The sequence below is a fragment of the Crotalus tigris genome, unplaced genomic scaffold (genome assembly GCF_016545835.1).
Source record: "Crotalus tigris isolate CLP2741 ecotype Arizona unplaced genomic scaffold, ASM1654583v1 scf7180000023617.9722795, whole genome shotgun sequence".
NCBI classification, from domain to species: Eukaryota; Metazoa; Chordata; class Lepidosauria; order Squamata; family Viperidae; genus Crotalus; species Crotalus tigris.
The window spans coordinates 1,455,969-1,475,122 of NW_024100081.1; the positions used below are offsets into that span (position 1 = coordinate 1,455,969).

Sequence of the window (19,154 nt, forward strand, 5' to 3'; positions counted from 1 at the left end):
TGTAAGCAGTACTCCTCCAGACGCCTCCCCACTGCAGAATGGAGGGATTAGAGAAGGAAATTCAACAGAGCATTGTAAGCTGTTTGAATAGCATACCTGTGGCTCCCACTGATTTCAATGTTTACAAGAGCAAATAGCTTATTCTCTTTCAAGCTTCTTCTTTCCAATCTGTTTGCTCTGCAAGAGCAGAAAAATAAATGCCGGTCTCAAGCACAGGCCAATATCTACTGACTGTGATAGGGTTCATGTGACTGATGAATTCTATGAAGGTTGTACATGAGCTGTAAACTTATTTTTTCAACATCAGTGCAATTTTGAATGGTCACTGAATAAGTGGACAGTAAGCTTAAACTACTTGTAGTTCTATAGCATCTTTGGAATCACTTTGTGTGTGCTTTTGAATAAATGTTGACTCCTGATGACTGTCTGGACTAGTCCCTGCAATTTTCTTGCCAAGTTCTTCAAATTAGATTGCCATTCTCTTCTTCCTAGAGTTGCAAGAGAATATCTGGCCCAAGGTCATCCAGCTGGCTTTGTACCTAAGGCCTGACTGGGATTTATGGTTTCCCAATTACTAGACTGTGCCTTAGCCAATACACAAAAATGTCTTTATTTTGGTGTTTAGGTAAACATAAAATAATATGTTTTAGTTAAAGTTGAATCATAGTTTTACTTCCTCCATCCCTGTGATAATTCTTAGCAAGATACTATAAGCCATCTAAAACAAGGTGAATTAATTTACAAGAACATCCCGACATTTTTTCGAGTAGCAGCATTCATCTCATTATGTTGGATTGAGTATGTCTGATAGGCTACTAGCAAATTCTGTGATTAATCTTAGTCTTCATGAATGATAAATTACATCTTGAATGACAGCTTCATTAAAGATGCAGCACTCAATATAGAAAGTTTAGCAAAGTTATGGAATGATTGTAATTTAGATGACTATGTCATAAACACATTTTTTTTATTTCTAAATTACTGAATCTTTGGAATATATTTATTATCAATATCTACAATTAGTCCTCAACTTGCAACAGTTCATTTAGTGACCGTTCAAAGTTAGAATAGCACTGAAAAAAGTGACTTATGACCTTTTTTCATGCTTATGACTGTTGTAGCATCCTCATGGTCATGTGACTTACATTCGGATGCTTGACAAGTGGTTCATATTTATGATGGCTGTAGTGGCCCGGGATCATATGACCATCTTTTGCTACTTTCTGACAAGCAAAGTCAATGGGGATGCCAGATTCATTTAACAACTGTGTTACTTATTTAACAACTGCAATGATTCACTTAACAAATGAGGCAAGAAAAGTCGTAAAATGGGACAAAACTCTCTTAACAAATTTCTCATTTAAATTCTGGATTCAACTGTGGTTGTAAGTCAAGGACTACTTGTATTTGTATGTTGTACATATTATAATATGTACTTCATGCATGTTTTTTAATACATGTAGTTCTCAACTTACGACTGTAATGGAGCTTAGAATTTCTGTTGTAAGACATGATGATAATAAGTCAAGGCACCTATATGACTGTCCCAATTTTACAATTTTTTTTGCAGTAGTCAATCCTTCCATGCCCCAAAAAGGTTTGTGCCCTTTTCAGCATATTCTCTGTTTTCTTCATGAAAGAAAGTCTTAACACATAGGCTGCAGCAATTTCCTTAGTGAAGCACACTCCCAGTTTGCTGGTTGACCTGTTTTCACAATAAATAAGTCCTTCCTACTTTGCTGATTATTATGTTTTACTGTTAGAAATATCATTTAGCTGAGTTCAGAATAGGTTTTTAATTGTATTTGTGGTAGTTGCTTGTCAGAACTAATGTCAGATTCTTTGGCACCTACATAAAACTGAAAGTAATTTCTTTTCCACATATAATTCTCATGGAGATTCTTTAACAAGATTTATAAAGTTGAAGGACATGGGATTACAAGAATTCTGGCAATTGAACTATTTCCATCTATGACCAGTATATCTCAAAAGTACATTAGGGCAAAATTTTCCTTATTTTCTTTTTTACTTTCTTTCTCTGAGCCAGCACTGGCAGATCTAGTTACTGTATTAATATTGAAGAGGCAACCGCTGTACTATTAAAGCACTCATGCCTGTTTGTCTGCTTGTAACCTTCAGTTAGCCCAAACTGGGCATCAGAGTGCAAATTTTGTTTGAATCAAGGTATTCGCTATTTAAGAAATGCATACAAAATCTGGGACCCATTTCTTTTTGTAATTGAAATTTCAAGGATCTTCACCTCAGTTGTGTTCACAAAATTCTGGTCACATCATAACAGTTAGCAATGGTCATGTGATTATGAACCCACATTCCAGAAGGCCTGGAAGCCATCAGGTACTACAGCAGAGAAGGATTGCCATAAAGGGCTTCAGAAGTAATAGCCAATACCTTGAACTGTACCCAGAAACCTACTGGTAACCAGTGGAGCTCTGGAGCAAAGATGCTACAGGAGACTTTATGAAATATACCCATAATTACCCATGCCATGGCATTATAGACCAACTGTGGCTTCTGAGTGGTTGTCAAGGACTGTCCCATGTAGAGTGCATTTAGTAATCAATGTGTGAAGTGACCAAAGTATGATGGTCTATGTAAGGACACAATTGGCACACAAGATAATTTTGTGTTAAAGCTTTCTTAGTCACATCTGCCATTTGCTTCTGAAGCAGGAACTGTGACTTGAAGAAAAATTGCACACCATTCCTGAAGGAGAAAGTACAATCCTATTGAGAACCAAAGATGAAACATTCCTAGTCAGTCTTGTCATGATTAAGTTTCAGCCTTCTATCTGTTCAGTTCTCCACAATTTCCAGGCACTGGGAGAAGAGTCTGACAGCATCCCATGGTAGGTCTGTGTTGAAATGTTTCTTTGAGTATGATCTGCACATTGATGAAATCTGATCCCAAACTGGTGAATGACTTCACCTAGCAACATCATGACATGTTTAACAGAAAGGAACCAGAGTGTAGAATTCTGAGATAATCCACACACCGGGGGTCTGAGAAACCATTGTTCCCCCTCCAGTCAAATTGACTGGAACCAACCCCAGAGAGAGGAAATTCTGATCTCTGCAGAAGCTTATCATTTGATTCCCCATAAGCCTCTGAAGAGACTTCCTTATATAGAGTTTCTTTTTTATAGAGAGACTTTTTGATAGTTTAAAAACTTTATGGAAATGAATTGTATTCAAATGATTGAAGTACATAAAATAATTTGTAATAATTAAATAAGGTGAATCCCAACTTGATAGTTCAAACAGTCATTTTGGATTAATAGATACCCTTCAGTTAAAATGTCCAGTGGGAACTGGATTATACTGTAACAATTTTCAAACATTACATCAATATAATTTACATATTTCTCTTATTAGATGTATAAGATGATATTTGTGGGCTGCTAATTTCTACATACTGCTTGTACTGAAATGATTATGTTTGCATTTAATAAAGATGCTGGCTACAATAAAAAGTGTGATACTAACCACATTCCATTCATTGTAACTTATTTATGCATTTAATCAGTTTAATCAAATTTAAGACTACCCACTTTTAATTGGCTTTTCTCACCAGTTGAACCAGCGAAACTAATTAAAAATAGAAAGCTTAGCTTGTTATTAGATAATAACATATATAAATTGGCTATATGGACATAAGCATTACAAATCAAGATAATAGATACATAGCAATTTATGAATTTTGACTTGTTTGCTTAATTGTTGATCCATATGCCTTGAAAATCTTGTCATTTCAGGTAGCTTCAATCTTTGGATAATTTCTTTTAAATATGTTAAACTTTTTCCTGTATTAGATTATGTGTTATACTGATTGATTCTGTTTTATTTTCTCCTATTTCAAACATTATATATTCAAAACTAATTTGAAAAAATAAACAGGACAAAGATTGTTTGGTTTTATATTTATTGCATTACATTTCTATCCCAGTGCTCTTCTTGATGTTTAAGCAGCACAGATAGGAGTTTTCTCTTATTTTATAGCTACAGTTGCCATAACCCTGTGAAATCTGTTGGATAGAGACTTGGGGAGCTCCATGGTTAAATGAGGTCTTGAACCTGGCTTTCCCAGACACTGCTCACTTAAACGTATGACTGTCATGTTGTATGCTATTAAAATTTAATCACTGCTCTCTGATATTTAGGTCAGGAAGAGTTGAAAAGAACAGAAGAAGAGCATAAATTTGATGGGTAGCAAAATATTTCAGTCAGTGAACACAGTGATTTAATTCTTTAAGGAGTGCCTAAGGGAAAATGAATTAGTATTCTTATAGGTAAACAGCAGGAAAAAGTTAGTATATTATCTAGAAAGTTTTACAATACAATGTTTTTTTTTTATTACAGTAGTCTTTGACTTACGAACGTAATTGAGCCCAGAATTGTAGTCAAATGTTATTGCAGTCATTAAAGAGGACACCCTGTGACCGCATCCGATTTTACAAATTTTTTTACTGTAGTTGTTAAACAAATGCAGTGATTGTTAAATGAATGCAGTGGTCTTAAACATGAATCTATTTTACCCACTGGAAATTTTTTTTGCTGGAAACTGGAAATAAATACTGGAAATCATCAAAAATTGCACTCACATAATTGTGGGGTGCTGCAAATGGCTATAAAAGTGAACTGGTTGCCAAGAGTCCAAAATGCGATCACTTGACCTTGGGTGTGTGCATATGGCCATTGTAACTTCAAAAATTGGGGGATAAGTAGGTTTGGGGAAGAGATCTGACATAACTAAACAGTCACTAAGCGACCAGTTGAAGAAAAGTCAAAAGTGCAAAAAAACAGTACAAAATAGAAAAAACAGCTTCCAATTTTCTTTTCAGCAAATTTAAGTATGGTTACAAGGTTATCTCTTACACTGTGATTAAAATAAAGAGTTATCCTTTTCTATTAACCAATAGAAAATATCGATTGCCAATGTCTAAATCAAAACCACAAATCATAACGGCATTTTCTTTCTATTCCATGTAAAAAGTCTATAAGGGGAATGTAATTGTTGTGTTTTCTTTGATCAAGGAAATTTAAACATCCCTGCAAGTTTCACCAATCATTCCTCCATTGTCAACCCTTTCCACTTTTGAACATATAATAATCATGCTGCAGTCATCATATATAAAAAGAAAATTGCATGACTGTTTTCTAGTTGCCTGTCTATTAGTCCTAAAACAAAAGCCTCTGGTTTTAATTGTACTTTACTCTTTAAAATCTGAATGAATGTATATATTTGTAGCCAATTATTTTTACCATTTTTAAGATTCACCAAACACGAGAGAATATCCCTTCTTATTGTTCATGTCCAACAAAGATTCAAAGTAATTTTATACATTCTGATCAACTTCTCTAGTGACAGAGACCAACAATACATCATCGTGTAAAAAAAAAATCTTTTTTTAAGAGTAGAACATAATTGTAAATATTTAACTCATTTTTTCCCCTGCCATATAATTTAGATGTATTCTATTACCATTGTTTAAATGTAGATCAGTTGTCAAAACAGGTATTGTCTGAAACACAAATACAATTCTAGGTAAAACATTCATCTTAATCAGCAAAATTCTACCCAACAGTGACAATTGTAATTTATTTCATTTTGACATATTGTTATAAACCTCATTCCATTTCCATGTCTTAACATAGTTATTTTGAAATAACATACAATTCACATTTGTCATAATTATGACACTGGAGTAGTTTACCTTCTTTTAAGATTCTTCTGAATCTTAAAACCCAATTTCCATCTGAAAGAACTAGATTTTCCTTTATAAACCAGACCCCCAGGATTATGATTTGAAAAAGCCTTTGGTAAAAATTTCTATCTTAAAAATTTTAGTAGCCAAGTCTCTTGAAATCCAAGTTATGTCTACTTTTGAAAAAAATCTCTGTCTTTCTGAAAAATAGGTATACTGTCCTGAATTACCATTTTCTGTCTTTATACATAAACCAACTCTAAATTATCAATTCAAAGAAAACTCTTATGTAGAATTCTAATAACAATCTCTTTCAGAACAATTATATCTGCATTATCCATTTTTAGTCGTATTAAAACGCTATTGCTGGACTTGATCTTTTGTCTTCATTCTAATAAAATGAACGAAAATATTTGTAGGGACATTCGTCATTCTGGTAAATCTGAAATTTATTCTATAACTCTTTATGAATTTATGTTCCATATCTTCTACTTCTAGATTCATAAAAATTGCCAATAGCTTAATAAGCCTCTCTGTAATATTTTAATCTGGAACCTCTGTAACACTATAAATCTCAAACAATTCTTTTCCTTTCAATTCCAGTAAAGATATATTATCCATGTCTACTCTAAAATGTTCATTTTGTCATTAATTTGTTTTACCTCTCCAGATATTTGCTTTGTAAAACTTTCCTTTTTTTACATCTTTTCTCATTTGCTCTCTTAACTTCATGAATTGTCCATCCATTATTTTTTTCACAAGCATCCATTTTCAATCTGATCACATTTTTTTCCCCATCTGCTCAAATATTTTCTGAAATATACCTTGTTTAATTGTCCCGCTAGTTGCTTTTCTTATTATTTTTCTACTAGCCATTTTTAATCCAAAAGTAGAAATGTCTCAAGCAGGCAAAATAAAACAAACAAACAAACAAGTTTCTTCTCCTTCACAAAATTATATTTTTGTTTCTAGCACTTTCATTTTAGTGCCTTTCAATAACTTTGACCACAACAAGCCACAACACATTTCCATGACAACTAAACATCTCAATCACAGTCTGGTTCTTTGCCTTATCTTTTGTTGTGCAGATTCCAACAAATATTCCCATGCTTGCCTGGTCACTTTAAACTGAACTAGTGAAAAATTAAATTAAAAATAATAATTAAAAAAATTTAAATTAAAGAACGTCATCCAATTTTTTTAAAAAAAAAAAAAAAACGCATTCGTTTGCCCGCTCCCAAAGAAGCCATTGCTGGATCCCATTATATGGGATAATTTTCATCACCTCCTTTTCTGGGGAAGATATTAAAGTAGGTGGTTGTACAACAGCTTCAGAGAGCTTTGGAAGAAGCAGATTATCTTCATCCTTTCCAGTCAGGACTGAGACCAAGTTATGGGATGGCAAAGGTATTAGTCATCCTTTTGAATGACCTCTGGTGTGGGTGGGATGGGGAAAGGGGATCGATCATTGCGCTGACTGACCTTTTGGTGGGTTTTGATATCACCAATCATGGTATCTTTAGGGAACATTTCAGGATCAGTCCTGCCTTACTTCTAGGTTGATTCCAATTGGTAATGATTGGGGAAGAGAGATCCGGTCTTCGGCTCCTACTATGTGGGTGCCACAGAGTTCTCTCCTTTTGAACATCTACATGAGGATGTTGGATGAGCTGATTCATCACCATGGGATCAGGTATCATCAGTATGTTGATGACAGCTAATTATATATCTGCATACCTGGTGAATTAAATAATAGTATAAACATCTTACCCAGTGGCCTGTACACTGTGGGCATCTGGATGGGGAACAAAAGACTTCAGCAAAACCTTAGCAAGACCAAGTGGCTCTGATTTTGAAGCTTACTTGTCCAAGAACTATGCTATCTTTCAGGTTGGATAGGGTTAGACTGTCACAGAAAGACCCAGTGCACAAATTGGGGGAGGGGTCTTCCTAGACTCACAACTCCTGCTCAATGAGCAGGTGGCAGTTGTAGCTAGGAAGGTGTCTTGCACAGCTCCATCTTGTGTACCAGCTGCACTGATTCCTGGATTACACCCCCTCTTACCGTCACATCTATATAATCACCATATGCCCATAAAATCTATCAAAATTCATGAATACAATCAAGTACCAACAGAGCAGAATATTTTAGCTTGGGGTCCTTAGTGCTCTTTGAGCTTGGTTGTTTTCTTGCAGACATTGTGCTGGTGGAAGGGTTCTTGGTGGCATTTGATTCATTAGATAGGGAGGAGATGTTTTGGTCTTTTTGTGTCCTTTTTGGTTTTTTGAGCTTGGACATCTCACAGAGGCCAGCAAATATTCCAGCAACTCCCCACTGTAATGGTTTGATGTAATCAAAGTCCTACATTAAATTAATTTGCTCATCTTGAGAAGGCATAGTAAGAGATTGCATGGAGTCAAATTTATCTCCCTCCTTCGGCCTGATGGATTTTTTTTCCTGAAGAATATTATTGGAAGCCTTGTTATCAGAAACAGGCCTGGATGTATCCTCCTGGTTCTGCCTTGGCAAGCTTCCCAGGAGCCAGGAGGGGGTGGGTATAGTTGGCGCAATTCCAAAGCTCTGTAGAAAGTGCTTGAGTCTTAAGAGCATTTAGGTTAGTACTAGTTATTGAAACAATAGCACAAGCCTCTTAAAGCCTTGGCAGGACAGAAGCCGTGTTATCTCTGTTAGTTTCTTGGTGTTACTTTACACATAAGTAACTGTGGCAGAGATTTCAGGAAGGCTCTTTTTATGCTCTGTCTTTAATTATTTGTGTGGATTATTTCTGTGTGTCACATGACTTTCCTCAGTTGAAGTACATATGTTTCTTCTGATGCTAAAATTTGATTTTTTTGCTTACCATTTGTACTGGAGTATGGTACCATGCTCACAGTCTTGGGGGCCAATCTTCTCCCCTGTATTGACATTCTCACCTCTTATTTCACCTTCCTTTACAAAGCTAGGGAATCTTTCTGCTGCTAGCGTTTTTTATTTCCTTTAGCTTTTTATTGGCGTCAGTCAGCTGATCAAATATAGATATGATTGTGTGGGAAGTAAGTAAGGAAAAAATCTATCTTCACTCTAATGAGTGGCAGGTTAAATCCATTTCATTGGTGTCAGTTTCCATTCCAGCTACTTCTCCCTTTTTGTCTACTACAGTTAAATCCCCAACAGAGAATAAGAGCTTGTCAGAATCCCAGTCAAATAAGTTATGATACTTATCAACTCTTGTTTTAAGAGGGAAGGTAGGCTTACATGCCTTCTTTTTGTTGTTAAGACAGCCGTGGGTTTTTTTGGTTGCTTATCTTCTTCTAGTTGCTTTGACATTTTTCTAGGACACTTCTTGTTGCAGTTCTTTGTGCATGCTTTTGTCACGTTGTGCTCGCATTCCTGCAGGCATATGAATATTTGTGGTCTCTCACTTCTGACACTTAATAAAATTTAATACTCTAAAATTCATAAAACTTTGAAAAATAAAACATCAAATATAAAATGCACAATAGGGATAAGAGTAGTGGGTTAAAAGATTATTTCTGACATAGAATAGGATAATAATAGAATAATAATAGTACAAAAGCATGAGTACAAAAGAATGCCTTTTATATGATATTCAAAAAGGGCTTGTTCTACAATGCAATAATAATGGCTAACAAATAGCTTAAAGTGTGCTGTTTTTAACGTTGCAGCTAAATATACAAAGTGCAGTATTGACTTCTGAAAAGTCCATAAATAGATGCAGTAGAAAAGGGAACATTCTCATTCCCTTTTTCAGTTTGTTTTTAAAACAGTTGCAATTTTTGGATTGTTTTTCCTCAATTGCTCTTCAACAAATGATACCAAACAACCTCTTCTGGTATTGGCTGGATATATTAATTATATTAGTGTTAAACTAATAGGAGCACTATTAATTCAGAGTGCCATAGATTCTCCTGGTTGGACAAGAGTACAAGCTATTTTGTGGTAGTATACTGTTGAATTTATCTTCTATGACCATAGATGGGCTGAAAGCCAAAATAATTTAGGGATAGGGTTATTTATTTGAATAAATTATTATATACTTATTTGGTGTATTAGCTGCCGGAAAAAAATAGTTCTGGTGCACACTATTAACATAAGCTTCAAAAGAAAGAGTAGCAACAAAAATATGTAATGGCAAGTAGAGCAGCAAAATAGTGACCTTGACTCAAATTATTTTTGTACACAAATACATGTATGCATATCGTACATAGTTACACACATACATGCAATGTGTGTGTGTGTATTTATATGTATATAACAATATTTGAAGTTGCATTAAGAGAGGAGGGATTTTAAATGTAATACATGAGTATATTATACAAATTGAATAACTGCAAAAAAAGGTGCAAATCAGGTTGGTTAAAAATGCAGACCAGACAATTTTGAAGCTATTTGAGGTGATTTTGCTATTGTGTATAGAGCTCAGTGTATTTCATAAACAAGGAAAGTTGTTTGCATTATTCTTTCAATATCATTTAAGTCACTACTTTTGGGGAAAGGACCATTGTTCTGTTGTTACATCTAGGTCCCATAGTCAATCATTAGCAGTTTTGTTGTAATGAAAACGAATGCTGATTTGTAAATGTAAATGCAAATCAGAGTCTATGAGGTTGTGGGGATCTGGATGGGGGGAATATTGTGTTCCTGTTTTGAGGCAGGAACTATTTTTACAAATCTGGCCAAGCATAATATTGATTGATTATATGCTATTAACTCAGTATTGAGTTCTAGTGACTACGTAGTAGATGTATTTTCTCTTTGAGGATCTTACCCGTCTGTCTTTCAGGTGTTCCAGTCTTACGTCTATTGCTGCTGTAATTGAGTCAATCAATCTTGCCATTGTCTATCCTCTTCTCTTTCCTTCCACTTTCCCAATTTTATTGAGAGCAAATTTGGTGTAGTAAGGTGCTGGCCTAGAAACCTAGAGACTATCTAGACCTCCCTTATTCATGAAACCCAGTTGGCCAGTCATTCACTGTCAGCCCAGCCTACCTTACAGGGTTGTTGTTGTGGAAAAATAGGAGTCAGAAATCATACCTATGTTCACTGTATTGAGTTATATACAGGTAGTCCTCAACTTACAACTGTTTGTATAGTGACCATTCAAAGTTATAAAAGCACTGAAAAAAGGGACGTACAATCAGTACTCTCACTTACAATCTTTACATTATCCCCTGGGTCACGTGATCCACATTTGGGCACCAGGCAGCCAAAACCATAGCATAGATTATTGACATTTCTTCTTCCAGTTTTAAAATCCTGCTTATCTTCTTCCAGCACCTTGATTTGATTTTATATTATGTCTTATATGACCCAATTTGGTTTGTGAACAGTATTTTATAGTAATACTTTCCTGTACAAATTAGACGCATGGACTTAAAAATGCTCAGCAGTGGCTGTGCTGAATGTGGAATTTAGAAGTTGAAGCCCATAGATAAGTTGCCCAGGTTCATAAACATTGATTCCTACCTTAATGAGTACAACATTGTTAGTATTTATACTGGCACAATATTTTCGGTATGTATTACAGTAAAACCTGGGAAACCATTGGAATCCAAAAGTGAATATTCGTTATGGCTTTCAATGTAATACATTGTTATCCCGTTAAGAACCATTTTCTGTTTCTTTTGGTCATTTTTAGTAGATCCTTGACCTAATGAGATAATAGCTTTCTTCATAACAACAAGGCTTTGCTGTCAATAATGGTTTACTGTTTCCATGCCTGACAGAAGGTTGGAATAGTTCATCCAACGGTAGAACTGTCACATGAGATCTTTACTATGCGCCTGTCAGTCTAGTTAAAATGTTAATATGCAAACCTCTTTGTAGTAATCCACATATGTTTTGTTTGCTGGCTGAAGGAATTACAGTTGACCTCTTGTTCAGAATATCTGGAACGTTTAGCAAATGAGAGTGATGTTATCTGCCAAGAAAAAGATCAAAATAGGCCTTTAAAAGATTAAACTCCAGGATTATTTGAAAAGAGAGGATCTGAATGCAGTTGACATTTACTAGGGAAAGAAATAGATATTCTGTTTTTCAGCCTATTATCACATTTGTTTAGATATTGACAAAGAATAGATATAAGAATCATGGTAATAGGTCAGATTGAAATATTCTAAGCAGTGTTCTCACTATGACTTAGGATTTTAGTTTCTAATTTATCCCTAATTTACATGAGCTTTGCTCATGAATATTATTTCAAGTTTTGTAATATGCAGTCATAGCACCAAAGTGTGATCTACCTTACAGGGATGCAAACAAAGCAAAGCTGGGATTTTAGCAAAAGTTCTTACCTTATCTTCTCTCTGCGACTCTGTTTTTATTGTGAATGCTAATTGTATCACTCTCATTTATTGCTTGCTTACCTCCAAATATACCCTCAGTATATTTAAATTAAAAGCATAATTTGGATTCCTTGGTTTTATCAGATAACGATTTCTTAAAGAAGTAGAATGTTAATTCTACTACTGATGTTAATTAGTAAGCAGATATAATTTCAGATCACATTTTGAATGGGCTTCAGTTTTAGACCATGTGTTTGTATCGGGAAATCAAATATCTACTTGAATAACCAAATAGGTCCATGAGCTTATTTCTATGGTTCGCTATAAAAATATGAGAAATATAAGAAGAAGAAAGGGAAATAAAATTCTCAGATAAATTACTGCTTTATTATTGCCCTCTATATTAGAATTACATCCACATAAAGGCTATCTTCTGATACAGCTTCAGGGTTTAAGAGTGAATGGCACTGTGTTGCACTGTTTCTCTGCCATCTTCTGAAGCTGGTTCCAGTTGATGTTCACGAAGAGGGAGCTCCTGATTTCTGGGGTTCTTCAAGGCTTGAACACAACTGCTTAAGAGCTACACAAAGCTGCTGGATGAGTTAATTCAATGGCACAAGTGAGATATTGTCAGCAAGCTGCTGATATCTTTACTTTTTTGCATTGGACTGAACAGGTGATGTGGTGGAAGCTCTGTCTTGGTGTCTGGAGGCTGTGGGAGCTTGGATGGGGAAGGACAAGTTTCAATCCAATCCTGCTGGGGGGGGGGTGGAACCCCTGGTTCTAGAAAGTTTTCCTTTCTTATTCTGAATGGGGTTGCATTATCCCAAACAGAATCCATGTGCAATTTCGATGTCTTTCTGGATGGCTTGGAGGATTTTTGCACAGCTTTGTGTTGTAGGCCAATTGCATCCTTTCCTAAACCAAGAGGCTCTGTACATAGTCCTTCATGCTTTTGTCACCTCCTGAGTCGGTTATTGTAATTAGCTCTACATGGGTTTGGCCTTGAAAAACATTTAGATGCTCCAGCTGGTCTTAAATGAGGCAGTTATGGACTCCCCCTGGTGTGGATATGTTACACTTCTACTGGTTACCAGTATGCTTCTGCGTGCAATTCACTAGTAGTCATCTACAAAGACCTTCATGGCATGGGGCCTGGTTATTTGTGGGGCCACCTCTCCTTGATTGTTTCTACTCATCCCATCACATCTGTCAGAAAAAGAATGTTATGGTTGTTATGCTGGTGACCCAGAGGTAAAGGGAGCAGCTGGAAAATTTGCACGCATGTGCACGGGTGTGCATGCGGAAACAGCACCCACACAGTGCTAGCAGCTCCATTTGCATAGGCATGCAGGTGTTAGCTGTTGCTAGCTGTTGCAAATGGGGTGTGCAACCCTTGTGCATGCTAGCGGCCCCATTTGCGCAGATATGGAGACGCTAGCCACCACTGCTAGCTCCACATACACACGCAAATGGGTCCACAGGCGCTAGTGTGAGTGGGGGTCAGTGCATGCACGAGTGTGTGTGCACACTGGTCAGCTTGTCCCACGGCCCATAGTGGGCCGCTGCCCATTGGTTGGGGACCCCTGCTACAGCTTATCCATCTGGCCAAACATAGAAAATGGGATTGTGCTAAGAAAGCACGGTAAACAGTTTCATTGTTAATAATGACTGATCTAATACTGGCTTGGTTAAAATAAACACACTTTCATTCCTTGAATCCTTATTAAATGGGCTTTTAAAACCTGTAGAATTATATATCCTCTTTTTAAATTTATTTAGATTAGATTTAAAATAGGTTTTTTTTTATTGAAAATTTATAAGGTTTTACAATACAAAAACAAAAGTTTTCCCCATCCCTCCCCAACCCTCCCCTTCCCTCCCCCGACTATCCCAGAGCTGGATATAGGCTTAATTAGAATTTCTTCAAAAAATCTTAAGAAAAATATAAAATGTAAATAAATCTAGATACATTACTTAAACAAATTACTAAATAATTAACAATAATATATATGTAAAAAAAGAAAAACATAAATACCAAAAATAAAATAGGTCTTATGATATTCTGCTTTTCCAAATAAAGTTACCCTATATTTAGGTTACAATTACCAGAGTTAGAACTTCTGCATAGATAACCCATGTGATTATCTAAAACAAGGACAGTTATCCTGAAGAAGGAATGCAGTCCCATGGGAAAAAGGCTAAAATACTTTTGATTCTTTAATCCTATAAAATTCATCTCAATACTTAAATGATTTTTTACAGTGAAATCAAATTTGTTACAGATTTTTGTGTCTGCAAAAGAAAACAGCGATATTTTTCTACTATATCGTCTGCTTCCTTCTCCCTGCTGTAAATCTGTGCTATAAATGGAATTGGACGAACTTTCCCTCTCCTCCCCCCATCCCTAAGTCTCAGAAACTTACTGATATGCTAATATAAGAGGAGGGAGAGAAATAGTTGAAGGAAGATGTCTATTAAAAAGAAAAGGGGGATAGCCCATCATCCCTTTCTGAGTAACATGATGAATTGTGGAAACTCTGATTGAAAATTCTAATCACAGCCTTGCAGTCCTTCAGATCTCAACGGCTGACAGTTGATTCACTCCTTTTCATGCCTGCTGCTCACACTGCTTATGGTGTCTCTTATGCATGAATCTATCATTAGCACACAAAGCATGATGGATTGGTTAGAGAGTACCTCTGTCCTCAAAACCTGGGAAATGCTTCTTTTTCAGGATTGCAGAGCCTGCGTGTGACATCGTCATGAACGAAAGAAGAAAGTAATACAGCATTGGATGCGCCTGCTTGCTGCCCATAGCAAAAAGAGAGGGGAGAAAATGATGCATTGTGGGGAATGTGAGTATATGGCCTGTTCTGACCTCACCAGGACTCAGTGCAGAACATCATTTTCCTTAATCAGGGCAAAGTGGCAAAAATATTGGGACTGAATATTTCACTGAGAAATCAAAAAAGTAAACTTCATCCCCTGCTGCATGAAATATATTTAAACATTTGGATTTTTAGAGCAGTCTTTGCAACCAGAAAGACTAATTAATTATAATGTAGATGAGATTTTTTTTCTGTGTGTGTGAACCTCTGTCTTTTATTTGTCTTTACTATCTTCCTATATTTAAAGGCTACATTTTAGTTTTATCTGCTTTTCTGGTTGATATGCCATGTCTTTGAGAAAACATAGCTGTGTTTTGGCTGAGAAGGAAGATCAAATGTTCAGTCAAAACTCTGAGTAATAGGTCATAATATGCTTCACTACGCTGTCTTGTAATAAATAAATTTGCAGAGTTGACAGAAATTTGTTTTAAAGTATAGAACTGTGTACTTAATCTCAAAATTCAATAAGAAAAAATATATTAAGAAGACTAGGTGCATCATGCAGAAAATTTGAGGAACTACCAAACTGGAATGGATTTATGTTGTGTTTTCTGTTATTTACCTACACAGATGCATAGCAAAACTTTTTAAAAAAAATCAGAATTCTCTTCATTTATGAATAGTCTGAATGTTTATAGCAGCTGGTTATGGATGATCAGTGGTTGGAAATGTAGACGTATCAGAGGCAGACTACAGTATTGTCTTGTGAATACCAATGTACACAGAAATATTTTCATTGATGCCTGTCAAGCTTCAGACCCCATATAACTTTATTATTTTTGATTCTTAAGTTAGCATATATAAAAGGGAAGCAAGGATGATGCAAAGTAAAGCAAGACACAGTCTCTAGCATAATATTTACTTAAAATAATCGTTCTTGACCTCACCTAGTCCTCACAGCCTATATGAAGTATTAATTTAAGTGATACAGCTTTTTTAGAATTATGTTTACATGCCAGGGGGGGAAAGTCTCCTAGGTTTCTTATATAGTAAAGGAACTGACAGGAATCTGTCTTTTGGAAGATGTGATTTTTGTGATTAGTCTTGCCTTTCGTGGTAATCATTTTATAAATAGTCCAATAATTGCCATTTTGATAAAATAACCTAGGTATGTTCTGAAAATTCCATTGGGTTATACAAGTAAGCCTTGACACAACCACAATTTGAACCACATCTTCTGTGGTTAAGTGTTGCAGTGAATCATGCCTGATTTCACAACCTTTTCTGCTGTTGTTAAGCAAATCACCACAAATCACACAATCATTAAGAGAATCCACCTTCCTCCATTGCTATTGCTTGTCAGAAGCTCCCTGGAAAGATCATGAATGGCAATCACAGGACCCAGGGACTCTGCAACCATCATAAATACGTGCTGGTTGCTAAGCAACTGAATTTTGATCATGTGACTACAGGGACGTTGTGATGATCATAAGTCCAAGGACCGATTATAAGTCACTTTTTTCAGTGCCATTGTAACTTTTAACATTTGTTAAATGAATATTTGTAAGTCAAGGACTACCTGTAAAGGCTAGCTCCTGTGTATAGCATTCACTACAGATAGAATATGCTCATGGTAGGAATATAGGAAACAAAGATGAAATATATAAAGAAGTAGAGCTATTAGTAAGAAATATTATTTTATGGTATATTAAGAACTCACAGATTTATAAATAAAAAATATAAAGGGATTCCCTATCAGTCGTATCTGACTCTCTAGGGCATGGTGCTCATCTCTGTTTCTTGGCTGAGAGAGAGCCAGTATTGTCTGAAGACCATTTCCTCAGTCATGTGACCAGCATGACTATATGGTGAAGGCACACAGAATGCCTTCTGTGGTACCTATTAATCTACTTGAATTTACATGCTTTCACTACTAGGTGTACAGGTGCTGGGGCAAATAACAGGAGCTCAACTGCTTTAACCACTGAACCATCGGTCCCTGATTTACAGATAGACCTTGACATATGGCCATTTATTCAGTGACTGTGTGCAAATGCACTTGAAGAAGGCAGTGGCAGGTGCCTCTCCTCCATTCTCTCCTCCCTGCATTTAGGAGGACGAAGAAGATGATGAGACAATGCAATTAGGGATGGCTTTTGCCCAGGCCACTGACACATTTATTTATAGTTATTTACTAATTACAGTACGTACATGTGTTAAAATAACTTCTTGTAATTACAAATAACATATTTAATCTCATATATCAACTTGTTAGTGGTGGAGGATGCACTAAAGCTATAATGGCTTGGCCATCATTTGCCATCATTTAAATGTAAACTCACCTTAAAAATATCTTAGAACATATTTATAAATAAGAATCATTTCCATTAGCCTCAGTGTAATAAACATTATATTTTATTTTAATGCATTTGAACGAAAGGCATATATGGCTATATATGCACAATGCTCAATGATTGCATGTAACAAAATATCTTATTTGGAAGCTCCTCTCGTCTAGAAAATACAACGAAAATGAATGCGCATTAATTGTATAGTGTATGACAGCCATATTCTACAGTGTCTTTAATCATCTGAATCATTCTGTCCAGATTTTAAGGTTAGCAATGGAAAATCTTTCTAGTTTCCTATTTTTTAGGATAGTTAAATAAATAAATATAAGGACCCAAGCTTACTCAAAGGTACTGCTATATAAAATTAGCATCAGCAATCACATTTTAAGAAAATACTCAAAAATCATTTTCTATAGTCTTTTCTTCACTGAGTTTTATCTAAACTGAATTTTAGTATTTATGTCACTATTATTTGGTTCATACATTCATTAATTTATAAATGTTTATTACTGTTTTTTCTTTTTAAACAAAATAGGATTAAATTTTGAAAACTGTCTTGGAAATGATTTTAGCTTTATATATCTCACATGGATTCCTTTTGAGATAAGCACTTTTTTCAGAGCCGTTGTAATTTTGAATGGTCACTAAATGAACTGCTGCAAGGACTACCCAAATTTTCTCTAAATCAACAAACATACAACAATTTTCTTTCTGACAGTCATGTCTTTCAGTGACCCAAGGAGTAAAAATCAGGTTTGTACCTACTCTCAGCCTAAAACCATATTGAATTCCCTTCAATTGCTCATGGTAACCTCTCATGCTTTGTAAGCTGAACACCTCCTGTATACACTTAATAAATTAATGCTACTGTAAATTTTGCAGCTTCTAATGCTGTGTTTTCTGTTCCAGTTGTCATGCAGTCCTCACATACACATTAAACAAGTTTCTATAGCCACTCCATAAACAAACAACATCCATATTTTAACATTTATTCGGTTAACACCACCTACACCTTTAGCCCTATCATCTTTCAACATTCTCTTAGTGTTTGATGACTTCATTTTTTGGACATTAATATTTGTAACCTTCATTTCCCTGTCACACTTTGACATATTACCTATTCCCATACAGATCTCTAAAATATTCCTTCCAACATTCCTTCATTTCAAGTTCACCCCAAATAATTATACTACTTTTATTTTTTATTTTCATACAGTTGGGTGGAAGTTCTTGTTCACTGCCTTCACTCCTTTTAAAATATTTACTTTCATTTAAATTATGTTTAATTTTTTTGCCTATTTTAATCTTGACCATTCCTTACTCTCTCCTGTAAATGCTTTGTAAATATATTTTTCTCTGCATACATACTATATAAAGTACTCTCTTTCTATTTTCCTTGTTTTTTTCCCCTTATATTTATTTTTCTGTCATATAGAACAGAGGTTCCCGGCCTTTTGGGCACCAGGGACCGGTTCAGTGGAGAAGGGTTTTTCCATGGAGCAGAGAGTTCATGGTTTTGTGTGCTGCCTGCATCCCACGGATGGTGCTTTGCTTATTTGTGCGGACCAGCTGCTGGCATGCCATGGCCCGGTATCGGTCCATAGACCGGGGGTTGGGGAACCCCTAATATAGAAAGTCTCTTTTATTGCCTCATTCTATCAAGCACCCTTTTTCAACTTCACATTAGTGTAATTATATGAATTTCTTTACACTTAGTAACATTGTTTTACTATATTTCTTATGTTCACTTTTATTTTGTTGCAAGGTTAATTGTTTTTTTTTTCACTCAGACCTTATTCTCTCCCTTCTTTTCATAGCTGTATTTTTACTTCAATTGTTTCACTTTTTTTTTCTTGCATGTCCATTTTTCAATCAGAATCAGTCTGATCCTGATACTTGCAATGGCTAATTTAATTTGCATTCAGAATCTCTAATCAGCTTTGT

The 19,154-nt window shown here is 35.5% G+C and overlaps 1 protein-coding gene across 15 annotated transcripts in view; it reads left to right on the forward strand.

Annotated features, from left to right (window-relative positions):
* The window catches only part of DAB1 (DAB adaptor protein 1), a 298,012-nt gene that overhangs the window by 16,951 nt on the left and 261,907 nt on the right, over positions 1 to 19,154 (forward strand). For all 15 annotated transcript variants that reach the window (XR_005553761.1, XM_039319766.1, XM_039319761.1 and 12 more), the window contains exon 2: positions 14,766 to 14,886. Coding sequence is in view for 3 of the 15 variants with exons in the window: in XM_039319766.1 (XP_039175700.1) it covers positions 14,826 to 14,886 (61 nt within the window). In the remaining 12 variants the exon portion in view is untranslated. The remainder of the gene's footprint in view (positions 1 to 14,765; positions 14,887 to 19,154) is intronic.